This window comes from Ochotona curzoniae, unplaced genomic scaffold, assembly GCF_017591425.1.
Source record: "Ochotona curzoniae isolate NIBS_2020 unplaced genomic scaffold, NIBS_Ocur_1.0 contig_3520, whole genome shotgun sequence".
NCBI classification, from domain to species: Eukaryota; Metazoa; Chordata; class Mammalia; order Lagomorpha; family Ochotonidae; genus Ochotona; species Ochotona curzoniae.
Window position 1 is genome coordinate 20213697 of NW_024465894.1, and position 19896 is coordinate 20233592.

The window sequence follows — 19896 nt, forward strand, 5'->3', positions numbered from 1 at the left end:
GTAAACTGTAGTTTTAGTTCTTGAGTAATATGTGATTCAATTATAGTAATTTGTGAACACATATCCTTCACATGGAAAAAGTCACTCTGTTTTTTTTTTGTTGTTGTTGCTAGTATTATTGTTTGTTTCCTTTTCTTTACAAATGTAGACTAGAAATGTAACAGTCTTGTAAAAATTATAACTTCCCTGCAGTAAATTCACTATTTCTTTTTGTCTGAAGATCTTAATTCGAAGGAGCAGCAGCCCTGCTGAATTGGATTTGAAAACTGATTTGCAACAGACTCAAGGACAATGTAAGGAAAGACAAAAAAGTAAGTCCTGGGAAGGGCAGTCTGTGCTCCCCCAACCATGGAATGTTATGGCTTGTTTTCTTCTATTTCCTAATTGGAGTGATACCTTAACATTGAAGAGGCCTGACTGTAAAACGGGACATTTTTATTCTTGCATTGTCAAGGTTAATCTACACATTCAGGGAACAGTTCGAGTTAGTCAGCTTTTCCTGAGAGCACTTTCTACCCAACCCATTTTCCAGGTTAGAGAGATCCCAGTAGGAAAAATTACCTTCTCCAAGAAGATCCCATGGGTGAGGAGCAGAAATCTTCCAAGGTACATTGAAGTGAATGAGAGGAGTATTGTAAAGTGAAAATACTGGGACTCTGTGACACATGGCCATGTGCTGTGAGTTATGGCCTCTCACATTGTTTCCTGAAGGGACATGCCAGACTGTTTACTCCTCAGAGTAGCAGAGTAAAGAGCTGTAAATCCTCTTCTCGTGTTCCACCTTCACATTGTTGGCCTAGACTCCATTGGAAGATGAGGTTTGGGACCCAACAGATTGGTCACCTGGCTAGTGTAACATACTTCCAGTTCTTTGCAGGTGAGTAGAGGACAGCAGATTGGAAACAGTGAGATTGGGGCACTGTTAGGAGCAGACACAAAGAGCAGCCAGATGGACAGACTGTAAGGGTAGGAAAACAACACTTACGAAAGAGAAAACTTGAAGGAGCCAACTGTTAAGATTTGTTTTGTGTCAGATGAAATAAGCAGCACTTTGAGTCTCAGTGGCACAGCATAAATTATGACAAATTTGTACTTTATAGTGTTTGAAAGAATTTCTATTGTAAAAAATCCATTGTAGTGGGATACCTCCTCCCCAAGTGGCCTTGGAAGATTCGCCATAGGTTTAATTCTGAACATCAGACTGAAGCTGACAGCATCTTGAGGCTGTTCTCACCAGGTGAAAAACCCTTAAATTTGAGATAGAATCAGTTACCCCTGTTTTGTTCCACTCATACTAATTTGTAGGTAACTCCCAAGAGAAAACTTTATGATTTAGTATAATATTTCAGGTGTTTTGGATAACTAAGCAAAGACACCCTAAACTGAGTCAGACATATGTGTAGCGAAGCTGGTGATGACAGCAAATACCCTGTGCTGGAAAGATGTGTTTTCTTGACCAGCAGCCTGGCACTGGAACCCTTCAGCTCCAGTCAGCTTCTGCAGGTTCAGTCCTGCTCCCTCAGTGGTCCCTGCCTCACCACCTGCGGAAGCATGTAGCTACTTGTAGATTGTGAGCACTCTGATTTTCAACTATTTGTCACCTCACATTGTGTTCTTCTGTTGTACCAGGTGAAAGTGTCAGCAGTGACATAGTTCTGGGCTGTGACAGCGAGGTGGAGCTCTCTGGGAGCCCATGGCAGACCTGTGAGGAAGACCCAGAATTAAACACTCCCACAGATGTTGTGGCTGACCCTGATGCCCGCCATTGGTTACAGCTGAGTCCCACTGATGCTTCCAACTTAACAGGTAACTGGTTGACCAGCACCAACAGCTGGAAGACCCTGAGTTTCCTGGTTGCTGCCTTTAGCTGAACTGATGGAGCAGCCCCAGTCACCTGCTTGTGATCAGTTATGATTACCTGGAGAGGGTTCTAAAGACCCATGGTCAGAGCAAGGGAGGAAGTGAGCCTACTCATTGCCAAGCGTCTGCCGTGCATCTGTCATAAAACCAGAGAAAAGTCAAGAAGTTTGGGTGGCTTATTGATTCATATTGTTAAAATTTTGTATTATGAAGTATTTGATACATACAATCTAAATAGTGACATATAAGGAAGCTTTAGGCCACAGCAATAAAATAAACACTAGGGAACCTCTGTCTCTCGAGGAAAGAACAGCACAGAACCTGTGAGGTTTCCAGAGGCCCTTTTTGGATCCCTGCCCATTGTCCATGTCCTGGTACCCCAGACCAATTTGTTTTAAAGTATTTCCCCTGTCTGATATCCTTACAGTTTTATCCCATTTCTTTGTCTCCTCAAATAGCAAAGCATCTAGTTTTCTTTCTAAACTTCGAAACAGAGATGACATACCCTATATTTGTTGCAGCTTTCTCTGTCACTATTATGTTTCTGAGATTCATACATGAAATACACTACCAAGTTTTCTGGTCCTGCATCCAGTCTGTGCCACACAACTTAATGATCTTGAGCTAGGTGCTTTATATCTCTGTGTGTGTCTGCACCTTTGTCTGTAATGTGAGAATAATCATCTCCATCTGGGACCAGTGTTGGTGGCATAGTGGGTAAAGCCATATGGATGCCGGTTCGAGTCCCGGATGCTTTGCTTCTAGGCCACCTCCCTACTAATGTGCCTGGGAAAGCAGCAGAAATTGGTCCAAGCATTTGAGCACCTGCCATCCACATAGGAGATCTGGAAGACACTGCTGGCTTCAGACAGGCCTAACCATCATCGCTGTGCTGTTTAGGGAATGAACCAACAGATGAAGGATCTCTTTCTCTTTCAGATACATAAATCTTTTGTAAAATAAATAAATAAATATTTTTTAAAAATAGCAGCCCTATCCAACAGGGATGTTGGAGGAATAAATAAGTGACCATGTCAGGTGCACAGAGCAATGCATCTGGAAGCACCTTGTGTACACACACTCACACTGGAGAACATCTGGGTAACTAAACCTCAGAAAGTCATAGTTCTTTCATCAGTGTGACATGACTGCCAAGAGCGGGGGTATCAAGCAGGAGTGTTGGGTTTTTGTTTTGACAAGCGTCAACAGAGACCGGTGCCCTGAAGAACTCAGTGTGGGCAGTGCTGACCAGAGCTAGGGCCTTCGTGGTCAGCCACTGCATGCGCAAACACACAAACTGTTTATCGAAACATCCACAGAAAGCTAAAAAGCACACACTAAGTAAGAAGTGCTACTAAGCTGCTAGGTATGAGTTTTAAATTATGGGGAAGGCCAAAGTTTTTTATCGGAGGTGGATTTTTTTTCTTACCAAACTGGTTATCAGTATGTTATGAAATTTTAACCAAAGTTTATAAAATTTTGGCTTTTCTTAGAGTAACATTAAAATTTCATAATAAAAAATAGCACCAGCTGAAAGTCTTCATAAAATAGAGAATTTTGACGAATGATATAAATTTACATGGGCTTTAACAACTGACAAAGAACTTCAAGGCAGCCTCTTGGTTGCTGTGTGGCCGTCTTCCCATTCTTCTGCTCTGGAGATGAGGACGCTGAAAGCTGAGGAAACCATGGTAGCAGGCCGGGAGAGCGATGTCAGGCTCAGCACGCTTCCCAGACGCTCTGATTGGAACTCAGTGCCCTGTCCGTTCTCTCGCACCATTGTCTTTAAAATTACAACTTAAAGCCCTTTAAGTTACTCGAATATTATTAATACATTTATGGAATAAATGACTTCTTTGGGTTAGTATATACATTACCCAAGAAAAACTTCATTATTGTGATACTACAGATGGCATCACCGAGTCTTCTCTAAAGCTAGATTTACTTTAATAAGAATTAATTCTAATTATTTGTAATGAAAGGAAAGAAAATTGGGTGATTACTTCTTGTTAGTCTTTTGGAAGAAGTCAAGATCAATTCAATCCCATTTCAGAGTACACACTGGACAGCTTAATTTAATAAGCTTGCGTGAGGGAGTTTTATGTAATGCACTCTGTGTTGTGATTAACTCTTCCAAATACTTAGCTGTTCTTTGAAATACTAATACAGAGAATCAGTATGCTCGGTTCAATAGTTCAGCTTGTCATTTGTGAAAAGGACAAACCGTAATGTGATAAGGCTTAAGGATTATCACAGCTCTGAAGTTAACTTACTGTTCTTAAGAGAACAGTTTCTTCATAAATGAGCAAATAAAATTCATGTTAGCCTGATCTTCAGGCCGCGCAGAGACCGATCAAATGGCTGAAGGTATCTTTCCCTCGGATAATCCCACCAACGATCAGAATAATAACCTGATTCTACAGTGTGGAATTCCTCCATCACTGGTGAGCAGTTTAGATTTTGGTGCTTACTCACTAAACAACTCCACGTTTCCTGAAAACAGCTAGATTTGTTGTGCCCTATTTTCAAATTTACCTTGGACTTGTTTTACTTGAGTATATTAGGGTGTGCCCGCATAGCAATGCTGATTCCGCAAGAAGTTCCTACCCCTCAGTCCCCAGGAAGGGGCCTTCGGAGGAAGCAGGGTGGTTAGGAGCTGCAGGAAGGGAAACCGGGTCAGCGGCCTTAGAAGAGTGAAGGCAAGTAGAGTTAGGACAGTAGGTGCTGCCTATCTCCCTGGGCGCGGTCTGGCTCTGGTTGCCTGCCGCCTCTGCCTGGTGACTTGGTGTGGTGCAGCCAGAATAAGGAGGTGGCTGGGAGGGGTTTTCTTTGTACTGGACTCATTTGCATATGAAAGACACTTTCCCTGGGGAGTTGTTTACTATCTCTAGGAATTAGCTAACCCTGGAATCATTCTGTGATTTGTGATCCCTGAGGCCCCAATGCCAAGGCATTAGAAAATACAGTTACTACATGTGTAAGTTAGCACTGTAGATGTCCTGCTTTGGGGGAAAATAGATATTTATGTCTGCAGTTAACAATGCGGATTGCTGCAGTACTCAGCAAGTAAGCTAATGGTTTACAAATACTGTGTCATGTTGCGGGAATTAAAAGGATGCATAGATAACAGGTACTACTATCTTTTTTTGAAAACAGCTCATCGAAATTTCCCTTTAATACAATTCAAATATTTGAAAACCAGAATATCTAATTATCTGCCCTAATTATTACACTCTACACAAAACCAGTATTTTCAGTTCCTTTTCCTTTAGTTCTTGGTACTGGGTTTCATCTCATTAACTTTGGTCTTATAAAAACATACAAGGAAGTATTAGAAACTTATCGATGCTTCTTCTCTGGGTCAAATCAAAAGGAACTGAAGTATTGGAAATTATTCAGACTATAGATTCCATATAAATTATTGTTACCGAGGTAGAAAAAAAAAAGACATTCACAACTGTTATCAAATTTATTGGTGTGTAAGTCTATTTTAGCATACAGTAGTTTTCTCTACTTCATAAACTAACCAAAACAATAAAATAAGAATTATGTCCACATTGACTCTTCGTTATAATCCATTCCTTTCTGAACCCTCTCTGAAGGAACCCATCGGTGACATAGGCAGGACAGTACAGCATCTCAGTGGCCCACCTCCTGATTCCCAGGAACTCGCTTAGGGTCACCGTCTATGCCTTCTCTTTTAAGCTGGGACTATCGGTGTGTGAACAGGTAGCTCAGCTTGGCTAGTCTTCTGGCTCAGTTAACAATACTTAATCCTCTCCTGCTTTGGGGCCTCTGGCAGAACATCTTCACAACTTTGTCAGATTGTCCAGGTAGAACTCCTGGGCAAGAGGAAAGGAATTTGGCAGTGAGATTGAGCATCAACTTGCCAAAGTCCTTTATTACCATTTCTGAATCCTTAGAACTTGTTGGACATCCAAAAGGACTGTGGAGTCAAGGTTGGCTGACCCTTTGCATTGCATCCACAGCAGTCTAATTGCACCTCTGAGGTGTTTGGCTCTCAAAGAAGAGTGCTGGACTCTAGTTACTCCTAAACAGCCCAGAAAACAGAAAATGCAACTGCCAACAGGAAGAGGTGAAATGAGCCCACCTCGCTTCTCTTCTCTTAAAAGCTATAAAGGGGACAGAAGACCAGGTATTTGTCCTAGGAATCCACAAATAATGAGTTGGAATTTACTAAAGTTTTATGAGGTTTTAAGTTAAAATAATGGGGAGACACAAGTGGAGTAATGGAGTTGAATGTAAATCTACACAGGCAGAAGGTCATAGTATATGGCAGAGATGGTTTTCCAGATCTGGCAGGAAAACACTTCACTGAGGAATAAGTATTGGACCATGTAGAAGAAGATGAAATAAATCTCTACCTCACACCATGCCCACAGTCAGTGGCAGAGGGATAAAACGTGTAAATATAAAAAGAAAATTTTAATAGCTTGAAAAAGGCTTTTTTAAATGAGTAGCACACACACAAATAAAGCCTTTCTGAAATGTAATAAAGGCAAAATAATTCAATAAAATTAAAGACTCTTACCTACTTTTGTTAAAAGATTTGTTTTGATTGGAAAGTTGGATTTATAGAGAGGAGAGAGACAGAGAGAAAGATCTTCCATCCACTGGTTCACTCCCCAAGTGGCTACAACAACCAGAGCTGAGGCAATCTGAAACCAGAAGCCAGGAGCCTCCTCCAGGTCTTTCACATGAGTACAGGGTCCCAAGGTCCTAGGCCCCCTTCCACTGCTTTTCCAGGCCACAAGCAGAGAGCTGGAAGGGAAGTAGAGCAGCCAGGATACAAACCCAGGCGTATGGAATCCTGGTGCTTGCAAGGCAAGGACTAGCCACTAGGCTACCGCACTGAGCCTTTATCAGAGAAACTTTAAGATAATTGGCTGATTTAACAGAAACTCAGAGGAAAAGCCAGCTTTGCAGCCCCCTGTCTTCCAGTTTCCTGTCAGCTCTCTGACCATGAGAAATGTTTCCACATGTCTGGGTTAGGATGGAAGAGCCCAAGGTCGTCACTCCTGCTGGAATGTAAGCTCCTGAGGAGGGGAGGCTAATTGTCCCTTGTATTCAGAGTTGGTTATTGGCTCCTGGATTGGTGCAGAGCAAGAGAAAAATATTCAGTAAATGCTTGAATAGTGCACAAATACACTTTACGCAGTAGGCTGTCATTTTATTCAGTCAAAAAGAGCTGCTAAAGTTTAACCTGGTTTTTTTTTTTTAAGGCTTATTTGTCTTCAACTACTTGAAAGGCAAAGTGAGAGGGAGAGAGAGAGGGAGACTTCTTCCATCCACTGGTTCATTCCCTAAATGTCTACAATAGCTAGGGCTGGACCAGCACGAGGAATCCAGAACTCCATCTGGGTCCCCATGGGCAGCAGGGACCCAAGCACTTGGACTCTAACCTGCTGCCTCCGAGATGCATTAGCAGAAAGCTGGATCTAAAGCGAGGAGCCAGGCCTCCAACCAGCATCCTGACATGGAATGCACGCTTACCAAGAGGCAGCTTTGCTGACTGCGACACGGCACCTGTCCCCCAAATTTTAACATTCTAAATAATCAAATATATTTTGCATGCTTCAGAAAGTTTACAAGAAAAGGATACTTCAAAAAGTTTATGGAAAAATAGAGTTAAAAGATAAGTTTAGGGGCCCAGCACAATAGCCTAGTGGCTGAAGTCCTTGCCTTGCTTGTGCTGGAATCCCTTATGGGTGCCAGTTCACGTTCGGCTGTCACAAACACCTTTTCACCAGGCTTTGATGTGTTTTTAGGAGTCTTGAAATATTATAAAGAAAAATAGCAGTGATAGCTTCCAGGGCCCTTAGTAACTGACCTTCTGCAGCGTGCCAAGGGGGCAGCAGCGGAGGAAGGGAGCTGGGCCGCAGTGGGGGGCGGGGTGCTCAGAAGGCCTGCCGCTGCTTGTTCGCTTTCTCAGGCCAAGCAGATTTTTCTGGCCCTAGAACTAATGATCTTTGAACCTTTGGGTTTGTGTCTTTGGCTAAGTTTTCAAATCAAAACAGAAACGTATCTTCACAGACACAGACTACATTAACGTCCTAGCAAGCCTACATAAAATGGCAGCCATATGAAATTATTATTTGGCTTTTATTGTCTGTTTTGGGGAACAATTATCAACACTCATTTTTTGGCTGAAATTCTTTTCATATTTGCAAAGTCCTAAGGTTAGGTTTCTCAGTAAAAACCCACTATTGGGAGAAAGATAACACAATATTATTTGCTTATAGGGGACCCCTCTTAAATACAATAAATATAAATGTCCATGATATTTAATGTTTAGTAATAATAAAACAAAAATAAGTGTGCAAGAAAAAAATAAAGTGCATGCTTAGTATTTTCAGGGTGAATGTGAAATTTTCTCAACTCTCTCAGGTCCCCATTTTTATTGAAGAGCCCCTTCACTGAGGAACCATGTACATGTGTACATGCTGTAACTTATACCACCAGCGGTGTAATTTTGGACAAAAAAAATTCAACTAATTGAATGTTTTCCATGTTAATTTTGAAGAAACAAACTTCGTATAGTCATTTTTAAAACTCCTGATGTTCTTAGCATATTTTGGTAGTGTGATGGGAGTAAACCCTATAATTTGATTGCTGAGACATGAATTTTTCTGAGTGCAAAGCAATCTTGAAATATACTTTTTTTCCCCTATATGAGATCCTTTTATAAGTGGGGCATGAGCAGCAGCTAGCGAGGAGGGACAGCTGAGGAGGTACTTGGCCTGTGTTTACTTGAAGCTGTTACTCAAGCAAAACACCAGCATGAATGGAGTTCAGAGGCTGATCTCTGTTTTGGATGATTCCATTTTAGTGTTGGGAATAGAGAATGAAACATGGCTGTAAATCATCCAATCCTTGTAGTTTGTTTCCCCCACAAGGGATTAGGGATACCATGGCATAATTTATGAGAAAAATAAAAGTTATTTCATGCTGCTTGTTCACTTGGGGGCTTATGTTGAATTATAAGCATTTGCTAAAGCTTCGGTGGACATTCTCAAGTGTACCAGATGCTTGGCAGTTCACTTTACAGATTACATGTTAGGAGGAGGTGTCTTACTGCTGAGCCTCATGTAAGTCCATTGCAGAACCCAGAAGGCCCGTCATTAGACTCTTGCTCTTTCCATCTCTGGTCTTTTAGGCATAATGTGTAGGAATGCCAGCTTGGATTATATCTGCACATTTTAATGTGTCTCTCTTCTACTGCAAATATGACACCTCTGCAGGAAAGCCTTAAAGAAGGAGCCACACTGCCATGGAAGGCCTCTCTGTGACAACATGTGCCATCCGCATTAAATCCTTTGTTTCAGTCTTTGGACTCTTTCCACTGCTGATGTAATCAGCTGTTGGCAGCCGTCCTTGGATCCTTGCTTGCTCCTTGTTGTGCCTGTGATTCTTCAGATCTAGGGCTTGGGCTTCAGTTGTTTAATAGAACCTAACAGCACTGGCAACATATATACTTGAGGTGATGTTCAATGGGGTGGATTTTGCTTGGAAGTCGCTCCATGTTTCTGTGAAGTGAGAGTAGAACTTAAGTAATATTGTGTTGTTAGCAGACACTTTAAGGCAATAGAAATGGAAGTTAGTGGTGCAGGTGAGATACAGCATTAAACTTTCTCCAAAAACTAAGAAGCAAACCAGAAGTGACCTAAATAAAAAGTCTACATGGTTAGAAATAGAATCAAATAAATCCACCACCACAAAAAACAAGTTTCTAGGTAGGAAGGGTAATAGGCTTTCTTTTTTTTAAAAAATTTTATTATTATTATTATTTTTTATAATCTTTACATAGTTAATTAGGGTAAAAAGGTTCAAGGACTACAGGAAAGTGGATAAGACTAGTATTTTTCCCAAATTGTTTCCTTCATTTTTTTTAAAGATTTATTTTTATTATTTTTTTTTATTGGAAAGGCGGATATACAGAGAGGAGAGACAGAGAGGAAGATCTTCCATCCGATGATTCACTCCCCAAGTGAGCGCAACGGCCGATGCTATGCCGGTCCAGAGCCAGGAGCCTGTTCCGGGTCTCCCATGCGGGTGCAGGTTCCCAAAGCTTTGGGCTGTCCTCGACTGCTTTCCCAGGCCACAGGCAGGGAGCTGGAAGGGAAGCGGGGCTGCCGGGATAGAACCTGCGCCCATATGGGATCCCGGGCGTTCAAGGCAAGGACCTTAACCACTTGCGCCACCGCGCCAGGCCCTGTTTCCTTCATGTTTAAAGGGGGGTATTAAGGGAGAAGTCCCACCCAATTTCCCACCCTCCGACCCGTATGTTGGGCATGCTCTGAGGTTCTTGCCCAAGTGGTTTTGATATTGCAACAGTCATGAATCGCTGCCAGTCTTACCACTCCAAGCACTATGAAGTCTTTGAAAAATTCACTGATTGACATAGTCCATCATAGCTGAGATGGTTGGTCGACCTGTTCTGTCTTCTCTATAGGCTTTTGATGTAGTGATGCAGTTGCTTCCTGGGCTTCCTACATTCCCAGAGCTCAGTCCCAGCCCTGAGCCTGAGTTCATCTTCCTGCTAATGTGCACCCTTGGACATAGCAGGTGATTGCTCCAATACCTGGGACCCTGACACCCATCTAGGAGACCCTAGTTGAATTCTTGGATCGCAAATCCAGCCTGGTCCTACCCCAGCAGACAGTTGGGTATTAAAAACCAGCAGGTGGGAGAGAGCTTCACATACATATTTACTTCAGAAAGTTAATGGGAAAATGGAACTGAAAGATGCTTATTTTGATAGAAATGTATTTTCTCTTGAATTTTTTGAGGTGCCTTCATATATAATCAAGGTTGTAAAAAATATATATAAGGTAAAACTCACTAATGACTATGCCTTTTTTTGTGAACTAAACTTCCTTTCACCCCTGAGCACATATAAGGGTCATTGAAGAAATGAGGCTAGAGTTGAGGAAAGAAATCTAGACATACACATATAAAGATGTGAGCCCTTGGCTGGCATTCAGTCTCTATGGCATGAAGTTTGGGGTGAGAAGGGTGAAGTGTACATAGACAAGAGCAGGGCCCTGGATGCCTTCAGTATGTCCAGGTCTGTGAAGGAAGAAGTCTAGGTGAAAGTCACTCCTGGGACATGATTGTTTCAATCAGCTGCTTACAGTGGACGCTACATTGAGCAACACAGAGGTGGTCCTTGGTGGCTCCCTCAAGAACAAGGCCAGTAGAGAGAATGGCACAGCCAACACCGAGGCTGTGACAGGTGAACACGGACGCTGTGTTTGCACGAGGGCTCCAAGTTGTGGATTAGATGCCAGGATCTCAACTCTGGGTTACTGGAGGTCAGGGGAATACGCTTGGTCATGGAATCAGAGAACCCGAATAGTGAGAAACTGAAGTGCTGAAAGTCAGAAGGGTGGAGTGAGACAGCACGGCGAGCAGCTCCAAGGTGTGCTGCCACTGATGGATATGAAAAGGTCCTTCAGAAAGCTCATGCAAAATGTGTGTAAAATCTGTTTACCCAAGCCTTTCCATCCCATTTCTCACCGAGTTTTTGAAGTGCCCTTCTTGATAACCTAAAGTACATTTTCTGACATATGGCAGCATTTAAAAATTTTAAATATGTCAGTGTATTTCTGGCTGCCTTTCTGTTTTCTCAAGCCGAAAGCATGTGATTTTAGGAGGCTTGAGATGTAATCCACTCAGTCCCCTCCTACCTCCAGACATCCTAGACAATCGACCCCCAAAGAACAAAACCCTGTAGCTCCTGTTACCCAGTTAGACACAACAGCCTCTAGATTCTGCACTAATCATTCTAGCCTGTAACGCTTTATATTCCACAATCAAATGTATATTTCAAAAAAAAAATGTGCCTTGAACTTGCTACTACACTCATGGTCCTGGGCCCTCGCGCCAGCCTTTGTCCCTGAGGGACTGATCGAACTCCCGTGTCTCTCTCCGTAGACAGCAGCGAGTACCTGGTGGATGACTGTAGTATCATTGCCGGAGGGAATCTCACTGGGTGGCACCCAGACTCTGCAGCTGTGCTATGGCGAAGAGTTTTGGGAGTCCTCGGAGATGTGAATAACATCCAGTCACCCAAGATCCATGCCAAAGTCTTTGGGTATCTCTGTGAACTCTGGTACAAGCTAGCAAAGGTATGTCCTGCCGGTTTCCCATTTGCTCTAACATAGGAACATATTATGGAGCACAAATGAGCTATTAAGATAGTGCACCTTTGATTATTGAAGAATATTTGTAGTTTGCTATTGATAATAAAAACTGGTGAATATTTTAGATTTCCAACCAACCTGTAGAAAGTTAAGTAGGAGCTGCTGTTTGACCTTGGGAGACAATATAGAAATACTTATCTTCCCTACAATTTTCCCCTTTGCAAATCAGATCCGGGATAATCTAGCAATCAGCCTGGATAACCAGTCTTCTCCATCCCCTCCGGTCTTGATCCCACCACTCAGAATGTTTGCATCATGGCTATTCAAGGCAAGTGGATATGTGTTTATCCTTTTATTGCAATTTCCTCTTCCTTCCTGAAATTGAGTTTAAAAAATGTAATTGCCCAAGACTGCATGTTTTTGAGGACAGACTGGGTCTTCCTAAAGCCACTGCAGTCTACATCTCCATAAACAAGCTCTTCTGGAAAACCGAGAAGTAAATGAAATGTTGAAATGGTTGGCATCTGGACTGGATTTAATCGGGAAACATCATCTCCTTGGCAGGCTACGACGCTGCCAAATGAATATAAGGAAGGCAAACTGCAAGCCTACAGACTCATCTGTGCCATGATGACCAGACGCCAGGATATGCTGCCAAACTCGGATTTCCTGGTGCATTTTTACCTTGTGATGCACCTGGGATTAACCAGCGAGGATCAGGTATGCTGCATCCCCTTTATCATGACTGTCCATTAGTTGCAAATCGCGCTTCATAGAAAATACATCAAATATGTTGTTTTTGCTTATGGTTTCAACTTTGACAGGAGCCGTGACCACAGTGCCCTTTGAGAAATGTGAAAGCAGGCTTTATCACATCCCTGCATTGTGGCAACTCAAGTGGAATTCTGTGCTTTGTACTTAGTGATCTAATCTCTTGTTCATGTTGTCATCCTCAAAACTGTTTTAATCATCCCTTTCCCCCTTGGGGTCTGAATTGATTGAAGAAAATTATTCTGGTGACTTAAAGATTCTTAGAAACTCTTTTTGTAGCACATAGGACATTTTTATACAAAAGACTCAAATTATGGGATGGGTCCTAACATTTCTTGATGAGGAGTTATTTTAATGTCTCCCAAAAGGAACTTCCATTTCAGCTCAGTTGGAAGGGAAGCCCAATGAGCCGGTAACGACAGCCCTCGCCGCCCTGGAGTTAGGGGATGGAATGGGACCTGCCCTAGATTTCCCTCGGCAGGACTTCTGGCACTGGGGAGAAACGGACTCTGGCAGGACCATAGCTCTGGACTTAGTGTGGAAATATCCAGCAGGGGAGTGATGTGCTTGTTTTGGATTTCTCAGGCATCATTCTGGACTCCTTGTGGAAGAGAGAGTTGGAAATGTGGTCTGTGATAGGACAGAGCAGGACATTTGGCTTGGGAATTAATTAGGGAATGGCTAAACCAATATAGTGAAAATGTTGATAGTAGTTTCAGAAATTGTGGGCAGGAGATGGGAGGAAACAAGAAAATTTCAAGAAGTTTATGAACGTTGTATCACCAGATCTTCTCCATCAGTTAGAGATGTAGGGAGTCTCAGAATTTATGCGGTAGATGAGAAACACTCAACAATGAACTGGAGTCATTTAGTAACTACCACATAGCTGCCCCCTCTGTATCTGTTTTAATCTTGGTTGTATCATGAAGACACACAGAAGTTTCATGTCCTGGCAGTCAGCTTTCCATTGCTTCAGAATGTCCTTAAACCTCCCCTGTCCCAGGGCTCTGTTGGAGGGTTTGCAGTGTATTCCCTGAAGCAGTCTCTGAGCTTTCGCCTCAGGAGTGACCACTCTGGCCTAGCAACCTGTCTGTGTCATGTTTGTTCTGCCTTCAGTCATTTCAAGGAGATCTCTCTGTCGCAGAGGCTGTCATATATCCTAAATAAGGATATGAGATGGAATTGTTCGTCCTCTCTGTCCAGATAGTTCAGTCAGTGCAGTTGCAGTGTCTTTTACAGGGTGAGGCAGCTGAAGGCATGTGGAAAGCTAAGGAGGAGAATTAGTTTTAAACAGATAATGAGTTACCCCAATCCAGGAACCGAGTCAGGAAGGTGTACTTGACAATGTTGTACTTTAGAGTGAAATCTTTCCTGGTAAAGATTTTGCAGGAAAAAAAAAAATGTTTACTTGAAAATAAACAAGAGTGAGGTTTTCTTGAAAGTCAGCAGTAAACAGTCCCTTATAATAATTTCTCTAGATAATAATAACTAGGTGTGAGTTTACAATCTTTATTTTAAGGTGTGTTTGTGAGGAAAAAAAATGGATCAACACAATGAGATGACTTAAGAGCGCATATAAGCGTTTGGGGAGCCCAAACAGAGATTTTACACATAATTTCCAAAATGTGCTTCACAATGGCAAAGAAAAAATTTTCAGATTTTGCACTTACATATATATTTTACATCTTAATATATGTTATGTTTCCAGTTAGGGATCTTTTGTAGTTCATTGTAAAATAAATATTAAAAGATGGCACAACTTAATAATTTTCCCAATATACAGGCTTCTGAGACAAACTGGACCTATCATAAATGTCGGCTTTATAATAGGCCTATTGTTTAGGCCATTGGCGTCTGCATTTTTATATGTTTTAATAGAATTGACTGTTTTCTTTAACCTTAACAAGTATTGGTATATATTTTCGAAGCCCTGACTTTCTGTCTGCCAGGCAGCATTATTCTAAATAAACTTTATTCCTCTGCCAGGAGAAAATTATGCAAAAGATCCTATAATAAAAGAGAAACCTTTCTCATTTAAGTAAGAAATGCCTCTGGTAATTAATTTAACTTTTAGTCCACATGTCTAAATAGATGGTGGTAGTTGTTCTAGAACTTACATGTAATTCTGAAAACACATGGTAATTATAGAAAGAAAAAAGAAAGCTTTTTTTTCTTTAGAGAGTACAGTTAAATTCAATTGTTTAATTGGCAAACTGTGCACCTGTGGCTGGTATGTCTCAGGGCTTGTTTCCATCATGTGGGAATTCTCCAAAGAGCCACACACAAAGAAGATTAATTTATGCAGAGAGAGAATCTTATAAGGAACTTCCTATTTTTATTAATAAGACAAGTAATAGCAAAGAACGCTTTATTAAAATATAATATTTATCAGTTTTGTCTTGCTGGGGAAAACTAAGATGGATTTCCTCTTTTGGCCTTTGGGTGGCAGACTTGTCCACACTCAGCTGTGTGCTTCTCAACTTCCTTAAGACTGGGGCGCTTTGGACAGTGGGCTGTGTGTGGTGTGGTCTTTCTACAAAATGTCTTTCTCACTTAGAGCATCAAAATTGTATCAGCAGTGACTAGTGAAGGAGGGAATTATATCTAGCCCTGAAATTTTAAAAGTCTTACAAGTATAATGGTAGTAGACTTTTTTTTTTTAACTTCTAAAAAGCTGACCATTTTTAAAATAGATGTGGTACAAATTGCCTGGCATTATATGACACAGTATAAAATCATGATTTAATTCATATCAGGTTTATTATGTAAACTAATCTAGTCATTTTCATCTAGAAAATAATAATTCATGTACCGAATAGACAGAATTCAAAATACATTGCATCCCAAAACAACTTTATTTTTATTTTCACCAGTTGTAGCTATCCAAATAGCTAATAGTTTAATGGCTAACACAATGACCTTATCATACATTTCCCACAGTACATACATAGTGTGGGTTTGTGGCTTGTTAGTGTAATTGAAAACATGCTTTGAAATGGCTCTGTTTTTCCTTGACAATGAAGTTTCAAAAAAATTATTCTGTGACTAGTCTAGAAAATAATTAGGATCATAAACACTTTCAAAACAGTTACAAATTTTGTAGGAAACTTTGGGTGATTTGTGGGGCTTCCCAGGCTGCCTCTGAAGGGTCCTCCTTCTACTCATCCACTTCGTGCTTGGTAGGCAGGTGGGGGCACCAGAGGGGGTGCCAGGGCATGCATGGTGCTCTACCATCATTCCTCTCTGCAGTTCAGCTAGGGAAATGCCACGACGCATGTTATTAATAATGAAGGTTCAAAAAATAATTGAGAACTTTGGCCCAGTGCCGCAAGTAGAATTCACATGCAGGCTTCCCACTATTCCACTGGGATTGTCTTTGCTGTTGAGTCGCAGTTAATGGGTTGATCAGAAGGTCCTTGATTTTATTCTTTTTTTTTTAAATATTTATTTATTTTTTTATTGGAAAGTGAGATATGAAGAGAGGAAGAGAGACAGAGAGGAAGATCCTCTGTCCAATAATTTACTCTCTGATCCGAAGCCAGGAGCGAGGAGCTTCTTCCAGGTCTCCCATGCAGGAACAGGGTTCCATGACTTTGGGTCATCCTTGACTGCTTTTCCAGGCCACAAGCAGGAGTCAAGGCAGGTAATGCTCAAGGTGCAGCTGGATGGGAAGCTGGGCCGCCGGGATTAGAACCAGTGCTTATAAGGGATCCCAGCATGTTCAAGGCGAGAACTTTAGCTGCTAGGCTACCACGCCCAGATCTTCTGTTTGTTTTGTTTTTGTTTTTTGTTTTTTAGTTTGGTCTACCCCTCCTCCTTCAGGATCTTCCTCCCAACCTGTAAATGCCTTCCCATAGTAGTAGTAGTAGGAGGAGTTTTTTTGCCATCTTTCTGTGTCTCTTCCAAAGCTGTTCTTGGTTGTTCTTCATTTTTCCTAATGTGTAAGCAGCTTGTCCACCTCAGCCTTCCCCAAGTCTTTTGACATGAAAGGAACTATGTTCCAGACTTATTACAAACAGTTCCTATTAATTTCACGATTATGTGAAACATATGGAAAGATCAATATGTGTGAAATGGAAAAGGACAGTTGAGGAAAAGAATTTTATTTTCATGTTTTTAAAAAACATATCAAAGACTGGAAAGTTTTCTTAAAACAAACGAACTATTTTTTAACAATGACTTACAGATTTAATGTCTTAATGTAATTTGTCTGTTATACATCAAAGTTAAAATCTCTTTTAAATGCAAAGCTTAACATTAATGCAAAATTATTGTTGCAAATTTGCATATAGAAATGTGGGGCAATATTGGTCTTTGTCATTTTCTTCTACAGTGTTATACTACTGTATTTTGTAGTGCACCAAAGAAAAAGAACGAGGCCTCTGTCAGGTGGAGCGTTTCTTCCTTTGTCCTGAGGTGACCATGGAGCTGTAGACTAGAATCAGCAGTAGAGGGTTAGGATGCTGTGTAGCGTTATGATCAATTGTGGAAGTTATGGCCATGGACCTCCAGTCAGCCTGCCCGGGGTCCCAACTGGGCATTCCCTCTTGTTAGCCACATGCTTTGAGCTGTCTATGCTTTCACGCCCTTTCTGTAAGATGAGGATGGTTGGAGTGCCATTGAAGGAGTCAAGGCAGGTAATGCTCAAGGTGCAGAGGGCCATGACAGGCTCGGGCCGCAGGGGCCATGAAAGCATTGTGGGGACAGCAACCCCCGGTGTTGTGATGGTGTAAGGTGTTCGTTTTTATTTCCTTCCCCATATTTTGTCTTACCTTTGAGCATAGATTGACTAAAAAATGTGACTAGGCATTGTGGAATTTCCAAACATGGAGAAATAACCACTCCCCATGCTGTGAATCAGGCAAAAGTATATTTAAAAAATTATTTGATCCTTGTGTGCTCATGACCCAGAAATGTACCATGTGTGTCCATATGGCCATTGGCTCCCCAGCCACCTGCTTCCAGCCACCCAGTGTGCCTTCTGCATGAGGAATCTACGAAGCTAGACTCTGCCTGGCCTAGATGCCTTCTGGCTATGACAACAGCCACCCAGGTGCTGCCTTAGTAGAGACACCTGCACATCCACAGGGATTGGCGGGAGGTGGCCCGGGAGAGCTGGCCTCCTGTCGTGGCCTGTTCAGGAACCTACATCACTGGTGACAGGAGCAGGCTGCAGGGTCTCTAACTGTCTTGGAGTATGGCTGGCATGTTCTGCTTGCTGCCTTTTCTGCAGCTGTAGATGCATGCTTAGTTCTCCGGCACTTCCAGCCATCCAACAGCCTGGTATAAATAAACCTCCTCTTCTTAATATCTGAAAAGGAAGTTGTATTGTCCACAGGTAGGACCCTGACTTGCCAGCAGCTGCCTCCGCAGGGAGCTGTGTGTGCTGTGTTCTGGCAATGCCTGATCAACCCTGGCTGGTATATGTCTCACTAATTGAATGTATTTATTTTTTTCTTAGTTTTAGCCATGTATTCTGTGTCAGGAATATTTACGTTATTTCAGGAATATTTGCTGTCATTTAACCTTGTATCTTCATGAACCTTTATACCACACCAATGTTAAAACATGATTTTAAGCATTACCTATGCAGAACAGTATTCTATCATAGAAGTCAAAATAGCTCATGATTTTCTTAATGGATGTTACAACCTCCTCTCATGGGGTGTATGATGGAATAGTATAATAATAAACAGTCGTTTGTAAAAAGATCCCGTGAGGCCCTTGTGTGAGCGTAAGACTCAGCGGTGAGCTGTGAGAGCAGGGTGCCAAGGTGGCACTTGTAAATTGGCCATGCCTGACTCTTTTTTAATAACCCCAGACAGCCTGTATCATGCAGTGATATGTAATAATTGCATCACCTTTTCTCAGACAAAGGACTATTCTTTACTGAAAATTTGGGCTTGCAACTAGAATATATGTTAAAACCATCTTCAGTTTTAAATGTATTTAAGGCTAAACATGAACATTCAGTTCTAGAGAAAGTTGAGAGTTAAGATAATCATGCCTATTCCCCCACCAAGGGAAATAAGGTGTTAGTGTGTGTTAACACAGTATGTGAAGTGATTATTTCCTTCAAGGTTTGAAATCACAGGATTTTAATTCAGTGCTCACTAGGATAAGTACCTCTTTTTAAATTTAGAGATGTAATGCTAACATCATTAAATAATAAAATTGATGTAAATCAGTGGAGGAATTTTAGAAGAGTAGCTTTGTTAAAGCTCCATTTAAAAATAATTGTTTAAACTGTAGGCTTGAATAGTGAGCAAAAAAAAAAAAAAAAGAAAAAAGACTCTTTCTTAGCCTTTCCCTGACATTTTTGAAGAATGGAGAAGTGGTTGGCACAGAGTCAGCGAGAGAGTGGTTGGCTGAGGTCGACACCACCTCTCCAGGACCTGCTGTTGGGTAGGGTCCTGAGCAGCAGCTGCTTACAGAGCTCTTCCCCCACTCGGGCACTCAGGGAGGCACAAGACAGGGTGGCAGCAGGTGCAGCCAAGGTCATGGATGGTGATGTTGACAATGTAGATGATGAAAATGGTATTGATAACAGAACTACTTCAGGTAGACCATCTACAAGATGGGCAAAGCCATCATCATCTAATAGTAGCTTTTGTGAATTTTTTGAAAGTTTTTAAATTGGAAAGGCATATCTACCAAGAGAAAGATCTTCCATTTGTTGGTTTACTGCTCAAGTGGTCATAACAGCTGGATTTCAGCTGATCCAAAGCCAGTTTTCTCTCAGTCTCCAAATATGGATGCAGGATCCCAAGCACTTGGACCATCCTTGGTTGCTTTTCCAGGGTACAAGCAGGGAGCTGGAAGGGAAGTAGAGCATCCAGGACAAAAACTAGCAGGCCCATATGGGATCCCAGTGCATTCAAGGCAAGGATTTAGTTACTGAGCCATCACACCAGGCCGAACTTTTAAGAAATTTTAAAAACAGCTACTCTATGCTCATCATTACTGACATTTAAGGAAGATTTTCACTCGGATTGGGAAAATGCATTAATTTTCTTACCAGGATGGTTTTACCAAGAGAAAACTGTTTCTACTAAAGAAAGATGAAGAGTTTAGAAGTCAAACGAAATAACATTCAGGC

The 19896-nt window shown here is 41.6% G+C and overlaps 1 protein-coding gene across 4 annotated transcripts in view; it reads left to right on the plus strand.

The window, feature by feature from the left end:
- RALGAPA2 (Ral GTPase activating protein catalytic subunit alpha 2) overlaps positions 1-19896 on the plus strand; it is a 267919-nt gene that overhangs the window by 105473 nt on the left and 142550 nt on the right. For all 4 annotated transcript variants that reach the window (XM_040981780.1, XM_040981778.1, XM_040981777.1 and 1 more), the window contains exons 19-23: positions 221-311; positions 1630-1806; positions 11818-12011; positions 12256-12354; positions 12591-12746. In XM_040981780.1, the coding sequence (XP_040837714.1) occupies positions 221-311; positions 1630-1806; positions 11818-12011; positions 12256-12354; positions 12591-12746 (717 nt within the window). The remainder of the gene's footprint in view (positions 1-220; positions 312-1629; positions 1807-11817; positions 12012-12255; positions 12355-12590; positions 12747-19896) is intronic.